Genomic DNA, 21,006 nt, shown 5'->3' on the forward strand with positions numbered 1-21,006 from the left:
AATTCATTCCAACTTTGCTCCAGTTAATGCAGTTTAATCAAATTTTGTTTATAATTCCAGTTGGTAAAATTAAAAGTTTTCAATCTAAGATTAATTAAAGCCTTTCATTGCACAACTTACAGCTTTCACCGAGCCCAAATATATTGTCAGTTTCAGGTACGGAGAACTGGATTACTGGACCAGGGAAGCAAACGAGGCTCCTGCACGACCTCCAGCTCCAGTTCAGGGCCCAGGAGTGCCCAGGCCGATCCCCGTGAAAGACATTGCAAGTTGATGCTGATTTTATGTCAGGGATGCTGCGAGTGTGTGAGTGTGTTTCACAAAAATATACTGTTTTAAACCACTGTGACAATGAGACACTCACTGGAACTTTAATGCACTCTAAATCTGACTGTAATATTTGTATTTGTGGTGTTGGATGCACTTTGTAAATATCGGAGTAGGTGGGTTTTATTCGGTCTTCATCACTTTGTGTTAAATCAGCCACATTAACTGTTTATACAAAAAAAAGGAAGAATTTTAGGGATTTTATTCCAACATATTTTTAAAACGTTGTTAGCTTTGAGTGTTGATGTTGTAATATTGCTCTGAAGATTGTAATGAAATTATAATTTAAATTTACTTTACACATATGAGCTTCTCATGATATATATTTCCACATTTGGTTATTTAATTTATGATGAAGACAAGATAGATTGCCTTCAATTAGCTGTTGAAGACAATTTAATTAGCTTCTTCCTGAAACAAAAACATGAAAGTTCTTTTGATATTGATTTTACTTAAATAAAAGATGCTGGATATCTATTTCAATCAGATTTAAGTTCTTTTTGTTTGTGCATATATATCATGTTTGCATATTTTTAAGGTTATTTCTTAAAATACAGCTGCATTTTTAATATTGATTTATCAGTGCGTTTAATTAAGCTTAAAAAGTGAAACTCGTATAATCATAACACACAAGATACATTTATATATGTATACATTGTATGTTTCTTCCTGTTCATTTTGTTAACATTGGCTTACTTTCAGTAAAAAAAACCCAAATTCGGTTTTCTCGGATAATCGTAAATCACGGCCTCATTCAGCCCACAATGCTGCTGAAGTGTTAAAGAAACCCGGTTGCTTTAACAGCAGAAGACGACTGATACCTATTGGGCATTTAAATAACTATATCAAAACAAGTTTACTTTTAAATTTGCATAAACTAAAACTAAATGTATCTGAGCCTGAAACAGAAACCTTATTCATCAGCAGTCCAGATGGAAAACATGAGGCCCAAGAACAAGCTGGAAGCTGTTACATAGAGTATAAAGTAAGCTCGGTTGATGATTTTAATCTTTCTGGTCCAAAAGCCAGGCTTCCTTTCTTCCTTGGCGTTGTTCACAAGCAGAGACAGCATCCTTGTTATCTCCTTCAGTCCATCTGAGAAGTTTTGAAACTCCTGCAGCTGCTCCGTCAGTCGGCTGCCGCAGCCCTGGAAAGATGATGACCTGGTTAAAAACTGAGATTCTAAAAAAAAATTATAATTAGACAGCAGGCCACTTTATGAGCTTTTTAGTTTTCTGACACAATAAACTATGAGAAATACAAAACTGAAGCATGATTTGAGCGTGAGTTGAACCTGAAGTCAAAACTCAAGCAGTCTTTCCAGTGGGGGTCTAATACCAACCTGCCCCAGGTCAGTTGGCATCTTGTTTGCAGACACACCACAGATACATGAACACCCAGGCCAGTTCTTCTCTTCTAGAGGAAACAGATAAAGCACATTCTGCTGATTTTAGAATATTTGGAAGGAAAACAATAATAAGGACTTTCTTCCTCCTACAGACTGGTAGTTTACTCCTTTATTTGTGTTGTAAGTGCTTTTCTATCAACATTAAATACAGAAACATACTATTAGATTTATTATAAGTTTTTAATAAGTGTACAATCCTGAAACTTAAAGTTCTCTTTTACGTCTTGACCAAATTCTGCAGTTTTCAGATCGAAATGAATCGTCTCAATTGGATCCAGATTGTACTGAATATGTACAGAAAATATCAGACAAAAGCATATTTTTATATGTTTTTAAATACAACTTTTAGTTGTTCAACTAAATTTTGTATTAGTGTTAAATTTGTGTTTTAGAGCTAGTTAAAAGCCCAGAGCCCACAAGCTGCTACTCCTACCTTTCTCACAGCTTTGGTAGTTGGCGTCTCTATCTTGACTGTCTCCACAACCGTCTTCCAAACTGTGTCGTTTGTTCATCTCATTTTCCTGGGATTCAGACTCGATGTCCATCAGATACATCATCAAGATTGTCTCCAGGAGGCTGAGGAACATCAGCGTAAAAATCCCAATGCAGTAGACCGCTGGGGAGAGGTTATTATAAAGATGGTGACAATGAAGAAATCACAACTTAAACTATATGACAAGCTGCTGAAACAAGTTATTCAAACCTTTAAACATAAAAAAACAGTGTGAAACAAGTTTATTACAGTAGCAAACTGTTATAATAAAAATTATCCTTATGTTTTATTCCCATTTTCCACATGACTTTGACAGATCATCAACAAAAGTTCAGTTGTGCTGAGATTGAGGATCTGGGAAGGCCATTCCAAAATCTTAATGTTAACCTGGTTAACATCTTCCAAAACACAGTTTTCATATTTTTACAAAAGTCCTGTTGAAGTTTTACAGTTGTATGATTATTTTTTGTTTTTAACTCATTGAAATTGCATATTGAATCTATTTTGGAAAGAAAAAAGACGAGAATCTTTTCAACTTCATCTTTAAAATCCCCAAATTAAAATCCATTTTGACTCCATGCATCTTCCCAGAACTTTTGTTTTATATTATTAAAATCTCAGAATCAATTAACCTAAAAGTAGCACCCCAGCTGCATTCTGTAGAATATAGCAGGTCTTGATCCATTTACCAATCAGTGGGATCTTGTCTGACGATGACGGCAGAATGTCATTAAGAATGAGCTGCATCACGGTGACAGCCAGCAGCACCGTGACCTTGAAGCTGATCTTCTCACCACCTCTATCTGAGATCAGGAAGGAGGACAAATCCAGGCACAAGAAGAAGAGGACAGGCAGCAGGAAGTTGACGATGTAGAGTATAGATCTCCTTTTCATATAGATCTGTAAAACAGATGTTTGGACATGTCATTGTGTGCACACAGCGACATGTGTTACATCTGTAAATGGCTGAGTAAGATATTCTGCACTAGAAAACTTGAGAAGCAAAATGTTGCATGCCAATGATTTTCTCTATTCCTGTGACAGGTTTAAGGAAGGGAAATAAGAATCTAGATAAAAATTTAAAACAAATACAGACAAATTCTGTCTTATCTGCTGATAATAAAATTAAAATAAAAATAAAAGAATTTAACTATGATTCATTCATTATTCATTGATTATGCTAATTGTTTAATATTTTGTTCTGGTTTCTAGATCTACTGTAAGTTTAACACTTCGCCAATTCACACTAATCCAGTCTGTAACACTCCCTAGGCTGCTGCAAACATGTTACTATTAATATTCATAATTTTAAGAGAAGAAGCAGACTGACTGTAAACACATGAAGTCACCAGTTACTTACAGTGTAAATAATGGTGTCTTGCTGGGATCCGAATGGTTTAACCGTTTTGGTGGTAACTGTTATGTTAACAAACAGCCACTCATACTGCGTGCTCATCAACTCACGTGACCAATTAGTAGTCACTGAGGAGTTCAAGGTATGCAACAGGTTAATTTCCTCAACTGGAATTGAAGAGAAAAAATTGTTTTAACTAGGGGAAATGGACATGGCATGCACCGGTACTTTAACATCATCTGTGCGAGCAGTTGGACAATAATCCAAGGGAGAATAATTGTAATTTAGAGTTGAATCTAAATCAGTTATCAAAAAAATCATCTGTCTCATTATCTCATCTAGAAGTTAGTGATTTAAAATTGCTGGTGGTCCTCAATGAGCTAAAAGTTTATTCTGATTTAATGTAGGTGAAAAGCAGGCTCTGTGTATTATACAGTGTATAAGATAAAAAGCTGGTTTGAACTATATGTTGTAAAGACTCACATAATCAGCACTAAAGCACTAGTAATCACAGAAATTATAAACACAATTGAAAAATAGAAGAACAGCTTAAAGCTGACTTACCGGAGTGAACAACTGATTTAATTGAGAGAGTGCAGCTCTGAACATCAAATGGGAATTTGTAAACCTGCATCATGCATGTGCTGACCAGCACCTGATCATTCTGGACCAAGACTGTACCACTGCTGGTGATGGTGAGGTAAGGACTTGGAGGGGCTTTATCCCTTTCTGTCCTGCAAAACAGAAATATTTCATTTGTGATACACGCAGTCAGGACAAAGCAACACTTTGTCACCCAGCATCAGACTGTGGATATTATAACTTATCCATCTCTTATTTTTCCACCACTGTGCTCTTTTCTTTTGGTAGTGTCCAAATGTGAACCTATGGTGACATTTTCCAGTTCACACCCATATTTTGTACTTATGCTATCTTGTCCTTTCCTACTAATTTTGTTCATGAAGGAAAGCTTTGTACCCAATGTACTTAAATTACTTTATATGCTGATTGTAGTCACGTATTTTGAAACATGTATGAAGAGAAGCAGTGTGATCATCATTCTAAGTTGATAAAATTGTGACCTTTTAGGCTTTCCGTAGTCCAGTACTTGCTCTCTGCAAAAACTGAGAAACTCACATAATCATGTGACTCAGGTGAGTTTCTGTTTGTTTGTTTGTTTGTCTTTTCCTTCCCATTCCTGAGTAGCTGATTCTTCATGTTGACTCTCCAAGCAGCACACGATAGTGCAAAATGCCATAAAAAGTGCCATAAAAGTTATCTTTTATCAAACATTTGTTGAAAACAAATGTTTGGCTCACGTGATTTATTCTTCATCTGATATCCTGCACCAGATTGTAATGACTGGACTGAGTCACTTAGAAAGGCTCAATTATCTCACCAGTCTGCCAGCCACCAGGATGAGCCCCTGGAGATTCTCCACTTTGACTTGCTGACCACTTTGAGGACTCATTAAAGGGCTGCATGAGTATTGTGTTAGTTGTCTCATGTGTCCGACAGATTTTCTTGTCTTTGTCATTACTTTCTCCTTCTCTACTCATTTTCTTGTGCTCTTGGTATATATGTTTTGTTAACAGCTGCAGTGTTTTAGCACTAGGTCCAAAAGTCATCATTCAGATGTTTGGTATATTCGTTTGTTTAAATAGAGCAAGTGCATGCATATCCGTACAGTTCACTTACATTTCTTCAATGGTGAGATCTGGCTTCCACAGAATATCTGTGGGAATAGTAACCTTTGTGATGTTACAGAATTGACTGGAATCCCAGGAAATGAAGTCATTCTGCCAGTGCTGCGAAGAAAAGTAAAGAATGTGATCACAAGTTTTAATACTACACAAAATTTGGAAATATAAAAATTTGGGAAAGCTTGTGGTCCAAAACTGGGTCGAAGGATCTCCAAAAGCAGTTTTTGTGTTGACCTTAACTTGAGTCTCCACTGGAGAAACCTGACATGCACTTAAGATGTCATATATTCTGCAAATTGCATAATTGCCTTAGTTATAATTTTGTTGCTCAGAGAAATATTAGTGAAAGATAATACTCACCATAATTATCCAAACATATGGTACAAATGTCTGGTCAATCTCTCTCTGCAAACAAGCAAATTGGTGCCAGGAAAAAATATTTAAAGTGACCATTATGCTTCCAAATTAAGTGAATTAAAAACATATGTACTGTATTCTCACTAAAAGGTGGCACAGTAATAAAATGTTTTATCTTTGCTAGTGTAAAAGAAGAGAACACAAGGAACGATATAACAGCTGAAGTGCTAACTTGTTTATTCAGTTCACACACACGCTATCATATAAAACCACATGTAGCTAATACACGTAGTTAGAAAAGAGTTTGAAAGTGCTTCTGCAGTTATATTGCAATGACTTGTTTTTATCTATTTCCTTTTTGTGACTGTTTCCACAGACATTTACTCTTTTGAATTATTTAATAGGTTTCAGCACTGATGCTCTTCAGAATATTAATCCTGGCAAATGATAGACACAACAATAAAGGTAAATCATCTGAATTGACAAGGTTATGTTATTCTAGTGAAAGTTGAAGGAAAAGCAAACTTAGCTTTGCACATATTTATCACCCAGAAATATGAAATTTGGCAATTTCCCAACTTACCACATCCAGGATAGCGTACAGCAATACTTCCAGATGCACCTTTGTGGCTTTTCTGAAATCTTTCACAGGTCGGGTCAAGGAAAACAGCTCATTGCCTCTGCTCAGGTTCAGGTAGTCTAAGACCTCCTGATAACTACACACTTTTCCAGAGGAAGCCACTTCTACAACTTCAAACACAAAGAGACAAGAAAGATCCAGGCACAATTGCAGAAAAATGCTAATATTTCTTCTATAAATTACAGCATACTCTGTGTTATTTACTTATGAGCTTGAAATTAATTCATAATGGATGAGTCTCTTCTGATCAATACAGAGAGAGCTCATATTTTATCGATTAAAAGTCCAATGTTCAAACATAAATGTGCACTTATGGTTAACCAGAACAATGCTTTTTACATTCCCCCGAGTCTGACAAGACCCTCCAGTTCTGATGTAGTTACCGTATAATACAGCAATAGTAAAAATATATATATATATTTTTATCAATTTCTAAAGTATAAAGGAACCTGTCTTTATGGGTAATTATTGTTTAAACTATTTTCAGCCTTGCAAAATAACATTACACAGATTCAACTGTTTCAGAATTTCTTTGTAAAAAACTTTAGCTTTATAAAATAAGTATAATTTAATAGGGGATGGAGGCTGCTTCTGCTATTAGTGAAATATTGCAAATAAAAATGAGCGCACAGAAACCGATTCTACAGTAACACAGCCCTGACATATTGTTCTATGTTTTTTATAATAATAATAATAATAATAATAATAATAATAATAATACCTATGAGGAGGAAGTGAAGAATGAAGTCTCTCAGCAGCATTTCTATGAAGTCCAGGCACTACGATGGTTGAACAGCAAGTGTGCAAATGAGATCACTGCAGAAATATTATACGGCCAAATCTTACATAGGCAAGGGGTGGGCAAACCTCACCCCTAATCAAATTCTCTGATATGATGGGTTTATTTGTTTATTTATCAGTAGAAACATGAAATGCTTACACTAATATCTGGCGCAGATAAGATTCCACAAATTAAGACAGATAAACTCAAGTCTTTATCAGAGCAGCAAATATAATGAATTATGGTGTGGGGACACAAAATAGAAACCCTGACTGATGGAAAAGTTTGATTCCAGTTATTGAAGCAGTAATGACATTAAAACTTGATTTACTGAAATTAATTTTTACAGAATGGACTAACTACTATTTCTCATCTGTGGTGAAGCATATTAAAGTGTCATGTTAATTTTGGGAAGTTTTTTCATGATTCTAGAATAATATTGGGCAAAGTAAGCTATAGCCCATAGCTTGACTTTGTTAAACTGTGAATAATATAAAAAATACATTTCTTTGTAATGGCTTACTTAAGGGAGGCTTTGGTCTCAGTGGATTTGGTCTTATTTGCAGATAGTATTTATATTTGTTGGAAAGGGAAAACGTGCATTATTAATGTGTGTTTGAAACAAAGTTATTTTAATTTACAATCAAAACAATCAAAAATGTGACACGATGCACGATCGACTTCTACTCCCCCTGTTCACAAACTGAAGTTTGGCCTGAATTATGTCCAACCTGGCAACCTGCTCAGTCACATGATTCTCAGAGACGTTCTGCGTGTTTATGACAAATGTGCTGCTTTTCTATTAACCATAAAATTGCCCAAATTGAAAGTATATTCAAATAAATTTGATTAACGAAAACACACCAATTTAGAAATAAAAAAAACGCTCCAGTTTTTCAATAAGAAGTTTTTGCATTATGACGAGGTGGTTTTTCTGCCGTATCAAATTGATGTATTTCGCAAAGCTATGATCAGCAGTCCTCACGGGCCACTGTCCTGCAGTTTTTAGATGTGCCACAGGTACAAAACACTGGAATGAAATGGCTTAATTACCTCCTTCTTATGTAGATAAGTTCTCCGGAGCCTTGCTAATGACCTAATTATTCTGTTCAGGTGTGGTGCAGCAGAGGCACATCTAAAAGTTTCAGGGCAGTGGCCCTCCAGGACTGGAGTTTGACACCTGTGCTATAATGGAAACACTTTTTTTCGCATCACAAGTTATGTGATCAAAAGACTGAGCATGAAAGAGAATTAAGCCCAACCATAATGTAGAAAATATGTGACATTAGTTACACAAAGAAAATGTACGTTTTAGCAATAATTGTGGTTTATGATGGTATAAAAATAAAATAAATACGGTCTTTGTTTGCTGCTATTTTAAGTTGATTTTTCCTCCCCAAAATAATAGAGAAAATTGAAAAGTGGAGGAAAATGTGGTTTTTATTTTGCAACTTTACAACTTTCTTTAAGTAAATGGTTCATAGTTAAATAAGGGACTTGAAAGATAATAAATATGGTTGAAACTAGAAGATGCTTTTTTGACAGAAAAGTGGATCTGAATGGTGGTTTCGCTGAAGGCCGAGCATCTCTGTTTCTGTAGAGATCACAGTTGAAGTTGGTAATGATCTGCACAGCTCTGGATTCTCACCAGTAAATAAAGTTTATTTAGTTCAGAAACATCAAAATGACAAGAAGTTCATGGTTTACAGTTCAATTAAATCCAAGCTGAACATTAATTAAGATCTGTTGACTTATATTTTAATAAATTAATCAAAGATAAAGAAAAATGTATTTTTTTTACCAAGCTTTATTGTACTTTTTTAAATGAGCAATTTATGAATAAACTTATATTATTTAAAGGCAGATCAAAAGACAGCGATAAAATAATGACACACTTAAATAATTATTACATAAGTTATTTATTGTCATTTGACACTCTTCACTCTCCATAAGAGTTAGGATATATATATATATATATATATATATATATATATATATATATATATATATATATATATATATATATATATATATAAACATGTATTTTATACATGTTAACCGTTTCTCTTATTTTTTCTAAAACTGTATTAGGTTGAATTTACATTTTGGAAACTTTAAAAAACATTCTTCATTCTTCAGTTATACATCATAAAAAATTAATATACAATTTTGCTGTTTCTCTAAATTATTCTAAAAATATATTAGGGATAGATTATGAATAAAACATATAGTGCTATTAACATGAGTTTTATTAGAGGTTTAGATTCATACTGTCTTTGCAGTTGGGCAGGTTTTTCAGGTTTAGTTACCTGTGTTTGGACTGGAAAATGTCAAATCTGGCAACAGTGGCGAATTGCGCCATTTTTGTTACTAATGAGCGTGACGCGCATGCGCCATGCTGGATTGAAATATGACGCAGCTTCCGCGTGAGCGTTTTTAAAAAAAGATGGGGCTAGCTAGCGCCTGGAGACACAAAACTGTCGTCTGATATTCCTGGACTGAGGGACCTGGATTAAAAGATGATATTTTCTGATCTCCCAAGACGCGGAATTCGAGTGGACGCCCAGCCTTATGACTGAAATTTTTGTGGATCCGATTGAAATCGTGTCAGTGTTTATCGAGGCCTAGTTTGACGCCTTGTACTTGACCTACGAATAGGCTGCAGTGTTGACAAGAAGGCCGTGGGAGCGCCATGTTTGAAATTGCTGCGTTTGTTATTCGGTAAGTTATTTTTCGGAAACCTTATTCTAAGTTGTTTGCTACGGAGCCCTTTATGGGACTTGGGGAAATGTTTTGCGTTCTCGCAATACTGTACCATCAGTTCATGCAGCATAATTGAGCACTGTAAACATTTCTTACGGGGGCTGCCATACTTTCTGCTTTAATCCTAAGGTTATGTATGGTTTTTCCATGAACTTAATATCTCTTTGTGGAATATCTGAAGCTTTATATCTTTTTCTTTAGGATAAAAATGCACCACAAACCTATCATATTGCTATTGAACCTACAGTATATATATGATAAACAGAAACTTTCCGTAAGTAGGACAGAAATAAAAATACATCTAAACTATTTGGACTATTTCTTAGTTATTATCGCGGGGTCATGAGTGATCTGACAGTTTTGATTGTGTCTCTGTTGCGTTGGTCTGAATGGTTTAAAGGGCCGTTTTCATGTGCAGTTCCATCTCAACCTTACGCAGACAGACATAAACATGCAGTTGAATCGAGTTTCAATCAGTTTTTTGCACCAAAGAATTAATAACAATAAACACGTTTTCACTCAGGCTCTGTAAGAGCCATATGAATGAAATAAGTATTTATTGATATGACAGGAGCACGCGGCTTTGAAACGTGGGTGGTGGGTGCGTGGATCTGGGCGTGACTGTCACCAAGTGTGAATGGGAAGGTTACTGGCTTTCTGGCTTTGTGTGTATGAGGAGAGGTGGCACTTGTGCATAGTTTGGCCTGGTCAGTCTGTATCGCAGTACTTGTACAGTTTGAAGCATGATAAACAAAATGGAATAAATCGATAATTGTGAACAAAGAAGTGGCCTGGAGATGATTGACACAAGGGTCAGACAGATGAGATTCCCGGAGTTAACCCAGTGCGGCCCTCTACCACCATTTGCTGCACATTTAGGCTCTTCAAATATGTATATATTTGAAATGTTAAATTGACATTTGTGACTGTTTACAAAGTAGACCAGCAAATATTGCAGTAAGCATATTGCGAAGTAACGCAAAAGAAAACACTTTCCCCATATTCCCTGCAAGGCTCCTTAGTTTGTCTTTTTCTGCCGATGACATTAGTGAAGCTGTTTTTTGTGTCTAAACAGAGCAGCACACAAGGAGAGACCCGACCATGGCCTCTCAGCGGCAGTTTGTTTGGTTGCTGGCGTCCCTGAAACATGTGAGGAGATCTAATGGCATCTGGAGCTAGCGGATATACTACAATCAAGCTGAGGATGGATAGCAGATTATGGACATACTACAATCAAGCTGAGGATTCCCTTCAATGAAGATGAGGATCGCTTCCGTCAAGCTGAGGATTCCCTACAAGGTGACTGGCGGATCCGCCCGACCCATCAAAGGTTGGTTAACTCAAAGAACTGTTCCAATGGCGGGTCCAGAAGACATCTCAGGGTAGGAGCTGTTGCGGGTTTTGCTATACTACGCTGCTGATGCTAGCGTTGTTTGTTGAAGGCCAACGCTAGGCCTCTTGCTGTGCTGGTTTGGTTTGATTCTCTGCTGAGAGTCAATGAGCTGAGAAGGATTCTGCAGTTTTAAATCCTTCTGTCTTTGGATTTTTAGTATTGTTTGAAGTAGTTGCTGTGGTCTTGTGACCTGTGGAGGTTTAGGTGTAACTAAAGTCTGATGTCTAGAATCTGAAGTTCCTGGCTTAAAGTTGACATTATCATAGCTGCATTAGGATAATATTTATCTTTCCAATGAATATCAAATATTTTGGGTGAAGATGAGGTCTTTATATGAACATTTTTTATTTTTTTTATATACCTACTTAATATTTAGTTTGACATTTAGGGTTCATACTTTAATAATTCAATAACTCAAACAAATTCAATTTACGTTCAATTTAAACGTGAAAACTGATTAATTTTTGCGCCGAAACAACGCGTGGCCTCGTGCAATTTCGTCATTTGACTTCATTTCTTCTGGACGGCAACGGAGAGATCTCCTGGAGCTGCAGGCCAGATGTCACAGAGGTAATGTGCACACTGTAATCCACCATCTCTTATTTGCAGGTTTTCCACTGAAATCCATGTTTTCCTTCTACGAAGAATCGACTGGGACTTGTCCTTCAGTGTTTAAGTTTGTTTTTAACCCATTTTCTCTCCTAGACTAAGCAACTGGTGGACCATCCATCCATCCATCCAACCATTTTCTGTACACCCTTGTCCCAAGTGGAGTCGGGAGGGGTGCTAGTGCCCATCTCTAGCGAACGTTTCGGCCGAGAGGCGGGGTACACCCTGGACAGGTTGCCAGTCTGTTGCAGCAACTGGTGGACCTTTTGTTGCAAATAACTTTTTTTTTTTTCTCATAGATAAAGCCACCAAAGGAGCTTCTACTACAACTAACTATAATTTCTCCAATAGAAACACTCCTGGAGCAGCTCTTTTCTTTTTCTCTCTCTCTTTATTCTGTCCTTTCAAATCCCCTGGGGGTAGTGACAGATGGCCTTTCATACTGAGCCAACGTATAATTCTGTTGGAGGGTTCTTCCTGTTAAAAGGAAGTTTATCCTCTCCCCTGTCACTACATGCATCTTAATTATGAGGCATTGATTTAGCTTACTTAACTGATAACCAATTTAAATAATTGGTGCAGTGTTAGCCTTTTTTTGGAAAGTCTTCCTGTTAAAGGGAAGCTTTTCTTCTCCACAGTCACCGTTTGCATCCTTAGTATGAGGTCTTGCTTAAGCTTACTTTACTTTGAATAAATTTAAATAATTGGTGCAGTGTTAATTTTTTTTGTTTGGAAAGTCTTCCTGTACAAGTCATTGCTTTGGCTTACCTTTTAACCAATTTAAATAATTACAAATATTTTGGAAAGTTTTCCAGTTAAAGGGAAGTCTTTTATCTTTGGAAATCTTCCTGTTAAAGGGAAGTTTTTCCTCTCCACTGTCACCACATGTATCCTCAACATGAGGCATTGCTTAAGCTTTCATAACTTTTAACCAATGTTTGACAACCGGTTTTTATTTTTTTGGAAAGTCTTTCTGTTAAAGGGAAGCTTTTCCTTTCTACTGTCACTACATGCATGTTCACTATGAAGCGTTGCCTAAGTTTACTTGTATAACTTAACAAATTTAAATTGGTGCAGTGTTAATTTCTTTTGGAAAGTCTCCTTGTTAAATGGAAGTTTTTCCTTTCCACTGTCACCAGATGGAGTCATCAGTACGAGCCATTGTTATAGCTTAACTATAACCCATTTAAATAATTGGTGCAGTGTTAACATTATTTTGTAAAGTCTTCCTGTTAAAGGGAAGTCTTTTTGGAAAGTCTTCCTGTTAAAGGGAAGTTATTTTGGAAAGTCTTGCTACCACGTGGATCCTCAGTAGGAGGCATTGCTTAAGTTTACAGCTTACTTACTTGGTACCTTGTTCACTTTTTATTTTTTTATTGGAAAGCCTTCCTGTTAGAGGGAAGGCTTACCTATTCACTGTCACAACATACATCTTCATGACCACTGAAGTTATGTAAGCTTCAGCAAACATTTGACAATGTTTGCAATTGTCAAACATTGTCAATGTTTGACAATTGCAGTTTTTTTTCTTCCTGTTAAAGGGAAGTTTTTCTTTTCAGGAAGTCTTCCTGTAAAGGGATTTTTTTTTCTTTCCACTGTCACCACCTGCATCCTCAGTGTCTATGGTGGTGGATGATAGTTTTGAGCTAATGTTTGAGAATTTAAGGCCTTGTCAACACCACATGGTATATGGACCGGGAAGCTATGGTATATGGACCTGGAAGCTATGGTATATGGACTGGGAAGATATGGAAGCCGATCAATGGTTTTTGTTGAGATGGAATGATGACTCTGAAGACACCAGATGGCCTCGGACTGTGAAAGGAAGGATTGTGAATCCAATGCCAGGAAATGTGGTTTGCTACTTTCAGTAGCCACTCCTCAAGGCTATGAAGTCATCGTATGAGTTCAAGGAATTTGGTAGCAAGCGAGAACAACAAAGGGATCGAGCCATTCCATGCACAATGCTCCATGCAAGAAAAACACGGTAGGATATTGGAATGGTAGTTCTAATCTGGGTTACAAAAGAGTAAAGGTGTGAAATCTAGCCCAACCGAAGGGTAAAGGGCTTGAGTTACTCTTCAGTCGCGTTTGCGTGAAAAAGAATACTCCCGACGGGCAAGGTGTTAGCGTTGCCCTTCGGTCAGGTTTGTGTGAAAACGAACTCGCCCGACGGGCAAGGGGTTAGCGTTGCTCTTCGGTCAGGTTTGTGTGAAAACGAACCCTTCCGACGGGCAAGGTGTTAGCTTTGCCCTTCGGTCGGTTTTGTGTGAAAACGAACTCTCCCGACGGGCAAGGGGGTTAGTTACCCTTCAGTCAGGTTTGTGTGAAAACGAACCCTTCCGACGGGCAAGGTGTTAGCTTTGCCCTTCGGTTGGGTTTGTGTGAAAACAAACTCTCCCGACGGGCAAGGGGGTTAGTTACCCTTCGGTCGGGTTTGTGTGAAAACAAACTCGCCCGACGGGAAAGGGGTTAGCGTTGCTCTTCGGTCAGGTTTGTGTGAAAACAAACCCTTCCGACGGGCAAGGTGTTAGCTTTGCTCTTCGGGCGGGTTTGTGTGAAAACGAACTCTCCCGACGGGCAAGGGGGTTAGTTACCCTTCGGTCAGGTTTGTGTGAAAACGAACCCTTCCGACGGGCAAGGTGTTAGTTTTGCCCTTCGGTCGGGTTTGTGTGAAAACAAACTCTCCCGACGGGCAAGGGGGTTAGTTACCCTTCGGTCAGGTTTGTGTGAAAATGAACGCTCCCGACGGGCAAGGTGTTAGCTTTGCCCTTCGGTCGGGTTTGTGTGAAAACGAACTCTCCCGACTGGCAAGGGGGTTAGTTACCCTTCGGTCGGGTTTGTGTGAAAACAAACTCGCCCGACGGGCAAGGGGTTAGCGTTGCCCTTCGGTCGGGTTTGTGTGAAAACGAACCCTCCCGACGGGCAAGGGGGTTAGTTACCCTTTGATCAGGTTTGTGTAAAAACAAACCCTACCGATGGGCAAGGGGGTTAGTTACCCTTCGGTCGGGTTTGTGTGAAAACGAACTCTCCCGACGGGCAAGGGGGTTAGTTACCCTTCGGTCAGGTTTGTGTGAAAACGAACCTTCCCGACGGGCAAGGTGTTGGCTTTGCCCATCGGTCGGGTTTGTGTGAAAACGAACTCTCCCGACGGGCAAGGGGGTTAGTTACCCTTCGGTCGGGTTTGTGTGAAAACGAACTCGCCCGACGGGCAAGGGGGTTAGTTACCCTTCGGTCGGGTTTGTGTGAAAACGAACTCTCCTGACGGGCAAGGGGTTAGCGTTGCCCTTCGGTCGGGTTTGTGTGAAAACTAACCCTCCTGATGGGCAAGGGGGTTAGTTACCCTTCGGTCAGGTTTGTGTAAAAACAAACCCTACCGATGGACAACGGGGTTAGTTACCCTTCGGTCGGGTTTATGTGAAAACAAACCCTACTGACAGGTAAAGGTGTGAAAACTAACCAACTAAACATGGATTCTTCAAATATTTGTATGGAATTGATTATAAATATTACTAAGAAGGTAGCAATACAAATAACATTGCAGTGATGACAAAAACTGACGAGACCAATGACTCTTCGAGGTTGGGGGGAGTCCTCAAGTGACCCCAAAAATGACCACTGGAAAATGCCTTCATCACCCCCACTGCTGATTGATGACTACAGTGACCCTACCATCGGGCTCAGAAGCCTTCCTTACAAATGCTGCAGGTATTTTGCTGTTATTTAAGAGGTCTTTTGAGTTTTTGAAAAGTGATGAGTTGTTAAACGTTTGACCTTAAACCTGCACCCGTCTTGTTGTCTTTCTGTCCTGTTCTCCTTCAGGAATCCTCCTGGATCATCTGGTTTTTCATCTCAGATTTCACCCTTCATTGGACCCCAGTTGACTAACGGAAAAGGCCCTCATCGCCCCGACGACGATGGAAAAGGCCCTCATCGCCCCGACGACGACGACGGAAAAGGTCCTCATCGCCCCGACGACGACGACGGAAAAGGCTCTCATCATCTCCTCCGTCCCCCTGCTGATGGATGACCTTAGTGACCCCACCATCAGGTTCAGTAGTCTTCCTCAAGAAGTGCTGCAGGTATTTTTCTGTTGTTCAAGTGATAGTTGTGTGTTTTTGAAAAGTGACAATTGCCTTCTGAGTTGAGGGTTTTACCTTAAACCTGCACCTGTTCTGCTGTCCTTCAGAAACCCTCCTGGATCATCTTGTTTTTGTCTTGGATTTCGCCCTTCATTGCCCCCCAACCCCATCGGCCCACAGAGCAAAAACATTAATCAAACTTAAAACATTTATCAAAATGACTTCAGTTTATCTTCTTTTTTTCCTTTTTATGTCTTCAGTCTGGTACTTTGGCTTCATCTAGACATTGTTTATGTTCTTTCTTTTTAATGAGCAATTTTGTTTAGACACTTCATAATTTTTCATTTTTATTTTAGATATTTAAAATATCTTAAAATTTCAGTGTCAAATGTTAGAATTTAATGTTTATTGATTTTTGAGAATGTGCTCGTGTATCATTTTAGCGTTGCCATGGTTATGGCATTGATTATGAAAAGGCTTAGACTGGTTTATTGTGATCTGTCTGTATTTATTCTGCCGTTTTTCATTTTCTGTCTTTACTACATTATTTATTTAAACTATTTTTGTTTTTTCAGTTATTTTTCTTTCCATAGATTCTACACTTGGTGTGGTGTTCTGATTGGCTGTGGTTTCTTCCTGGAAGAGGGCATTGGCTGACATGATGCTGCCATCACCTAACTGTTCTCCCTCTCCTTTTCATTTCCACAAACATGGAAAGTTCTCCTGGATCAGTTGACCTGTTGTTGTGTCTCTGTGCTCAGTCTTCTCTCATCGCCGGTCGGTCATGGCAGATGGCTGCTGGTACTGAGCCGGGTTCTGGTTCTGCTGTAGGTTTCTTCCTGGTAGAGGGGAGTTCTTCTTCTCTGCTGTCGCTACATGCATGCTCTGTAATAGGGACGGCTGTAAAGTCAACGACTCAACACAAGTGATTTGCTGTTGCCCCCTTCTGGTCAGATTTAGTGAATGCTGTAAGTAATGACGCCATACAATCTGCTGGGTTTTGTTTAGTACAAACTTTTTAAACTACTTTAATAATCAGCTGAGCGTATTGTACTAGCAATTGGAGTACATGTAATTGAACTAAAATTATTTCAAAGTGCATTGAGACAACATTTGTTGTGAATTGGCAATATATAAAATTGAACTTTCAAACTAACAAATGAGCCCCACCGATAAACAATATAAATATATAAAACCTCAACAACCAATACAAGAAAGTTCAAACCCCAAAATAGATACCAAAACATTTAAAACCCCAAAAGTAGACACCAAAACATTCAAAACCCCAAAAGTAGACACCAAAACATTCAAAACCCCAAAAGTAGACACCAAAAGGTTAAAAGCTTATATCTCTAAAGTTAATTCACAACAATGTTGTCAAAGCATTTTATGAAAAGTCATTTCAATTTAGTCAGATTACTATTGATCCAAGTTACTGATTCGTTGGGTTCAGTTAATTATGAAGTAGTTTAAAAAGTTTGTACCAAACAAAACCCAGCAGATTGTATGGAGTCATGACTTGCAGTATTCACTCCTCCTGGCCAGCAGGAGGGGACAGCAAATCGCTTATGTTGAGTTGTCGACTTTACAGCAGGCCCTCATACAGAGCATGCATATTGTGACAGTGGAGATGAAGAACTCCCTTCTAACAGAAACAAACCAACAGCAGAACCAGAACCCGGCTCAGTACCAGCAGCCATCTACCATGACCGACTGGTGCTGAGACAAGACAGAGCAGAGTGACGACAACAACAGGTCAACTGATCAGGAGAACTTTCTATGGTCATGGAAGTGAAAAGGAGAGGGAGAACAGTTAGTTGATGGCAGCATCATGCCAGCCAATGCCCTTTTCCAGGAAGCAACCACAGCTAATCAGAACGCCAGACCAGGTGTAGCTTCTATGGAGAGAAAAATAACTGAGAAAACAAAAGGTTTAGTTTCTATCACACTGACTTCTTCTTGACTTATAGATGATGAGCGCTAAATGGCTGAATTATGAATTTGTCTCCAGTAACCTTTTACATTTGTAGCTGCTGAAATATTGAATGACATCGTTTGACCAAACTTATTTACAAGTGATTTTAATTTCATACTTAATGGAAACACTGCAAATGCAAAATTTTTATTTTCCTCAATCATTGATATTTTCAGGCTAGTAGCCTAGCTTTCCTATACTGCTTTGCAATTCACAGAAATGTCTATGTTTCACAAAAACAAATGCCTGTCCTTTCTGCATGTTCTACATATGCATTTATGATTTGATTTAACATTTTGTTTCATCTGGAAATATGTTACTTTTTTTCTCTTATTTTCATTATTATGGATTGTTGTTGTGATGTTGGTTTAGATTGATTTATGCGATTAGATATAAGTTTTCTATTAAGCTTGGGTTTTGTTTTTTTGTTGTTTTGACGCTGATTTTTTGTTTTTTTCTTTTTAAATGTTTTTTTATTGTTCATTTTTTTCTCCTCTTTAATTAGCTTTTGTATTACATTTTTATTTTCTTTTTTATTGTTTCTTGGTTTTTTTTATGTCTTCAATCATTGGTATGATACCTCCTCACTTTTCCTGGACAGAACATATAGAGGACCGCCTCCCTGGCAAGGAGGGGTTGCAAGATAACTTTTCCTACCAAACACAGTGATATTATTGCAGGGTAGACGAGGGAAATGCCGGTAGGTTTTTCGTATCTTGCTATATGTTTCTTTTGTTATGTCTTCCAGGATAGTGTTATGTTATGTCTTATGACTGAGGAGGGAAATGTGTGTTGATTTAATATTAAATATTATCATATTTATTTATAATCAAAAGGGGGGAAATGTGATGGAAAAATAACATTAAGGTCACCTCTGCTAGTCATGTTATATGAATGATTGTGAACTCTCATCAAAAGAACTATTTGGGTTACATGTAGAAGGTTGGAAGTTGTTTTCTACAGCTGCATCAGAACCAGACTGTCTCACCCCTTGTTGTTAATTCTTTATCTTTGGTATAAAACTCATGTGTTGTCTCTGCCCGACAGAGCTTTTCACCCAAACCTGCTTCATTACTGATTGTCCTACAAGCTCTCGGTATTGTGCACAATATGTGAATAAACCTGATTGAGTGATTTCACCTGAACAGTGCTTGGAAATAGTATTTTTTCCACGACAACACATTTGTAATGGAAATGGTGCTAGAGACAGAAACGCAGTGTGTTCAACACACAACAAAAGAGGAGGAATATTTACAGGATGAAGTACAATTTGAGTTACAAAGGCACTTATTTAACCATCCATCCATCCATCCATCCATCTTCTTCCGCTTATCCGAGGTCGGGTCGCGGGGGTAGCAGCTTCAGAAGGGAGGCCCAGACTTCCCTCTCCCCAGCCACTTCTTCTAGCTCCTCCGGGGGAATCCCGAGGCGTTCCCAGGCCAGCCGAGAGACATAGTCCCTCCAGCGTGTCCTGGGTCTTCCCCGGGGCCTCCTCCCGGTGGGACGTGCCCGGAACACCTCACCAGGGAGGCGTCTAGGAGGCATCCTGACCAGATGCCCGAGCCACCTCAACTGGCTCCTCTCGATGTGAAGGAGCAGCGGCTCTACTCTGAGTCCCTCCCGGATGACTGAGCTTCTCACCCTATCTCTAAGGGAGAGCCCAGCCACCCTACGGAGAAAACCCATTTCGGCCGCTTGTATCCGCGATCTCGTTCTTTCGGTCATGACCCAAAGCTCATGACCATAGATGAGGGTGGGAACGTAGATCGACCGGTAAATCGAGAGCTTCGCTTTTTGGCTCAGCTCTCTCTTCACCACGACGGACCGGTACAGCGCCCGCTTGACAGCAGACGCTGCGCCAATCCGCCTGTCGATCTCCCGCTCCCTTCTTCCCCCATTCGTGAACAAGATCCCAAGATACTTAAACTCCTCCACTTGGGGCAGGACACCCCCCCTGACCCGGAGAAGGCACTCTACCCTTTTCCGGCTCAAGACCATGGCCTCGGATTTGGAGGCACTGATCCTCATCCCGGCCGCGTCACACTCGGCTGCGAACCGCTCCAGCGAGAGCTGCAGATCACGATCTGATGAAGCCAAAAGGACCACATCGTCTGCAAAAAGCAGAGATGAGATCCTAAGGCCACCAAATCGGATCCCCTCAACACCTTGGCTGCGCCTAGAAATTCTGTCCATGAAAGTGATGAACAGAATCGGTGACAAAGGGCAGCCCTGGCGGAGTCCAACTCTCACCGGAAACGAGCCCGACTTACTGCCGGCAATGCGGACCAGACTCTGACACCGGTCATACAGGGACCTGACAGCCCGTATCAAAGGGCCCGGTACCCCATACTCCCGGAGAACCCCCCACAGGGCTCCCCGAGGGACACGGTCGAACGCCTTCTCCAGGTCCACAAAACACATGTAGACTGGTTGGGCGAACTCCCATGCACCCTCCAGGACCCTGCCGAGGGTGTAGAGCTGGTCCAGCGTTCCACGACCAGGACGAAAACCACACTGCTCTTCCTGAATCCGAGGTTCGACTATCCGACGGACCCTCCTCTCCAGGACCCCTGAATAGACCTTGCCAGGGAGGCTTAAGAGTGTGACCCCTCTATAATTGGAGCACACCCTCCGGTCCCCCTTTTTGAACAGGGGGACCACCACCCCAGTCTGCCAATCCAGGGGAACTGCCCCCGATGTCCATGCGACATTGCAGAGTCGCGTCAACCAACACAACCCTACAACATCCAGAGCCTTAAGGAACTCCGGGCGGATCTCATCCACCCCCGGGGCCCTGCCACCGAGGAGCTTTTTAACCACCTCGGCGACCTCGTCCCCAGAGATTGGAGAGCCCAACCCAGAGTCCCCAGGCTCCGCTTCCTCAGTGGAAGGCATGTTGGTGGGATTGAGGAGGTCTTCGAAGTACTCTGCCCACCGGCCCACAACGTCCCGAGTAGAGGTCAGCAGCACACCATCCCCACTATAAACAGTGTTGGTGCTGCACCGCTTCCCCCCCCTGAGACGCCGGATGGTGGACCAGAATCGCCTCGAAGCCGTACGGAAGTCTTTCTCCATGGCCTCTCCAAACTCCTCCCACGCCCGGGTTTTTGCCTCAGCAACC

The 21,006-nt window shown here is 39.9% G+C and overlaps 2 protein-coding genes across 2 annotated transcripts in view; one reads left to right on the forward strand and one right to left on the reverse strand.

The window, feature by feature from the left end:
* Nucleotides 1–810, forward strand: part of adam9b (ADAM metallopeptidase domain 9b) — a 13,993-nt gene extending 13,183 nt beyond the window's left edge. Inside the window, exon 22 of the mRNA XM_032574932.1 lies at nt 151–810. Within this exon, the coding sequence (XP_032430823.1) occupies nt 151–274 (124 nt within the window). The 3' untranslated portion in view covers nt 275–810. The remainder of the gene's footprint in view (nt 1–150) is intronic.
* On the reverse strand, nt 405–14,946 carry LOC116727278 (5-hydroxytryptamine receptor 3A-like). The gene is made up of 10 exons (XM_032574619.1): nt 14,914–14,946; nt 7,004–7,061; nt 6,226–6,392; nt 5,646–5,690; nt 5,281–5,390; nt 4,147–4,316; nt 3,589–3,749; nt 2,918–3,128; nt 2,135–2,351; nt 405–1,541 (listed from the first exon to the last, which is right to left on the reverse strand). The coding sequence occupies exons 1-10, from the start codon at nt 14,944–14,946 to the stop codon at nt 1,241–1,243; spliced, it is 1,473 nt and encodes a 490-aa protein (XP_032430510.1). The 3' UTR covers nt 405–1,240.
* Nucleotides 14,947–21,006: the final 6,060 nt, after the last annotated feature.

This window comes from Xiphophorus hellerii, chromosome 10, assembly GCF_003331165.1.
Source record: "Xiphophorus hellerii strain 12219 chromosome 10, Xiphophorus_hellerii-4.1, whole genome shotgun sequence".
Lineage (NCBI taxonomy): Eukaryota > Metazoa > Chordata > Actinopteri > Cyprinodontiformes > Poeciliidae > Xiphophorus > Xiphophorus hellerii.

What these genes read in the sequence shown, in the direction of transcription:
- LOC116727278 (XM_032574619.1), bottom strand. Translation starts at nt 14,946, where the DNA reads ATGGGCAAAGCCAACACCTTGCCCGTCGGGAAG. An exon ending in AAGACACCATTATTTACACT is followed by an intron (nt 3,129 to 3,588) that starts GTAAGTAACTGG and finishes TCTGTTTTACAG; the next exon opens with ATCTATATGAAAAGGAGATC. An exon ending in AGACAAGATCCCACTGATTG is followed by an intron (nt 2,352 to 2,917) that starts GTAAATGGATCA and finishes ACCTCTCCCCAG; the next exon opens with CGGTCTACTGCATTGGGATT.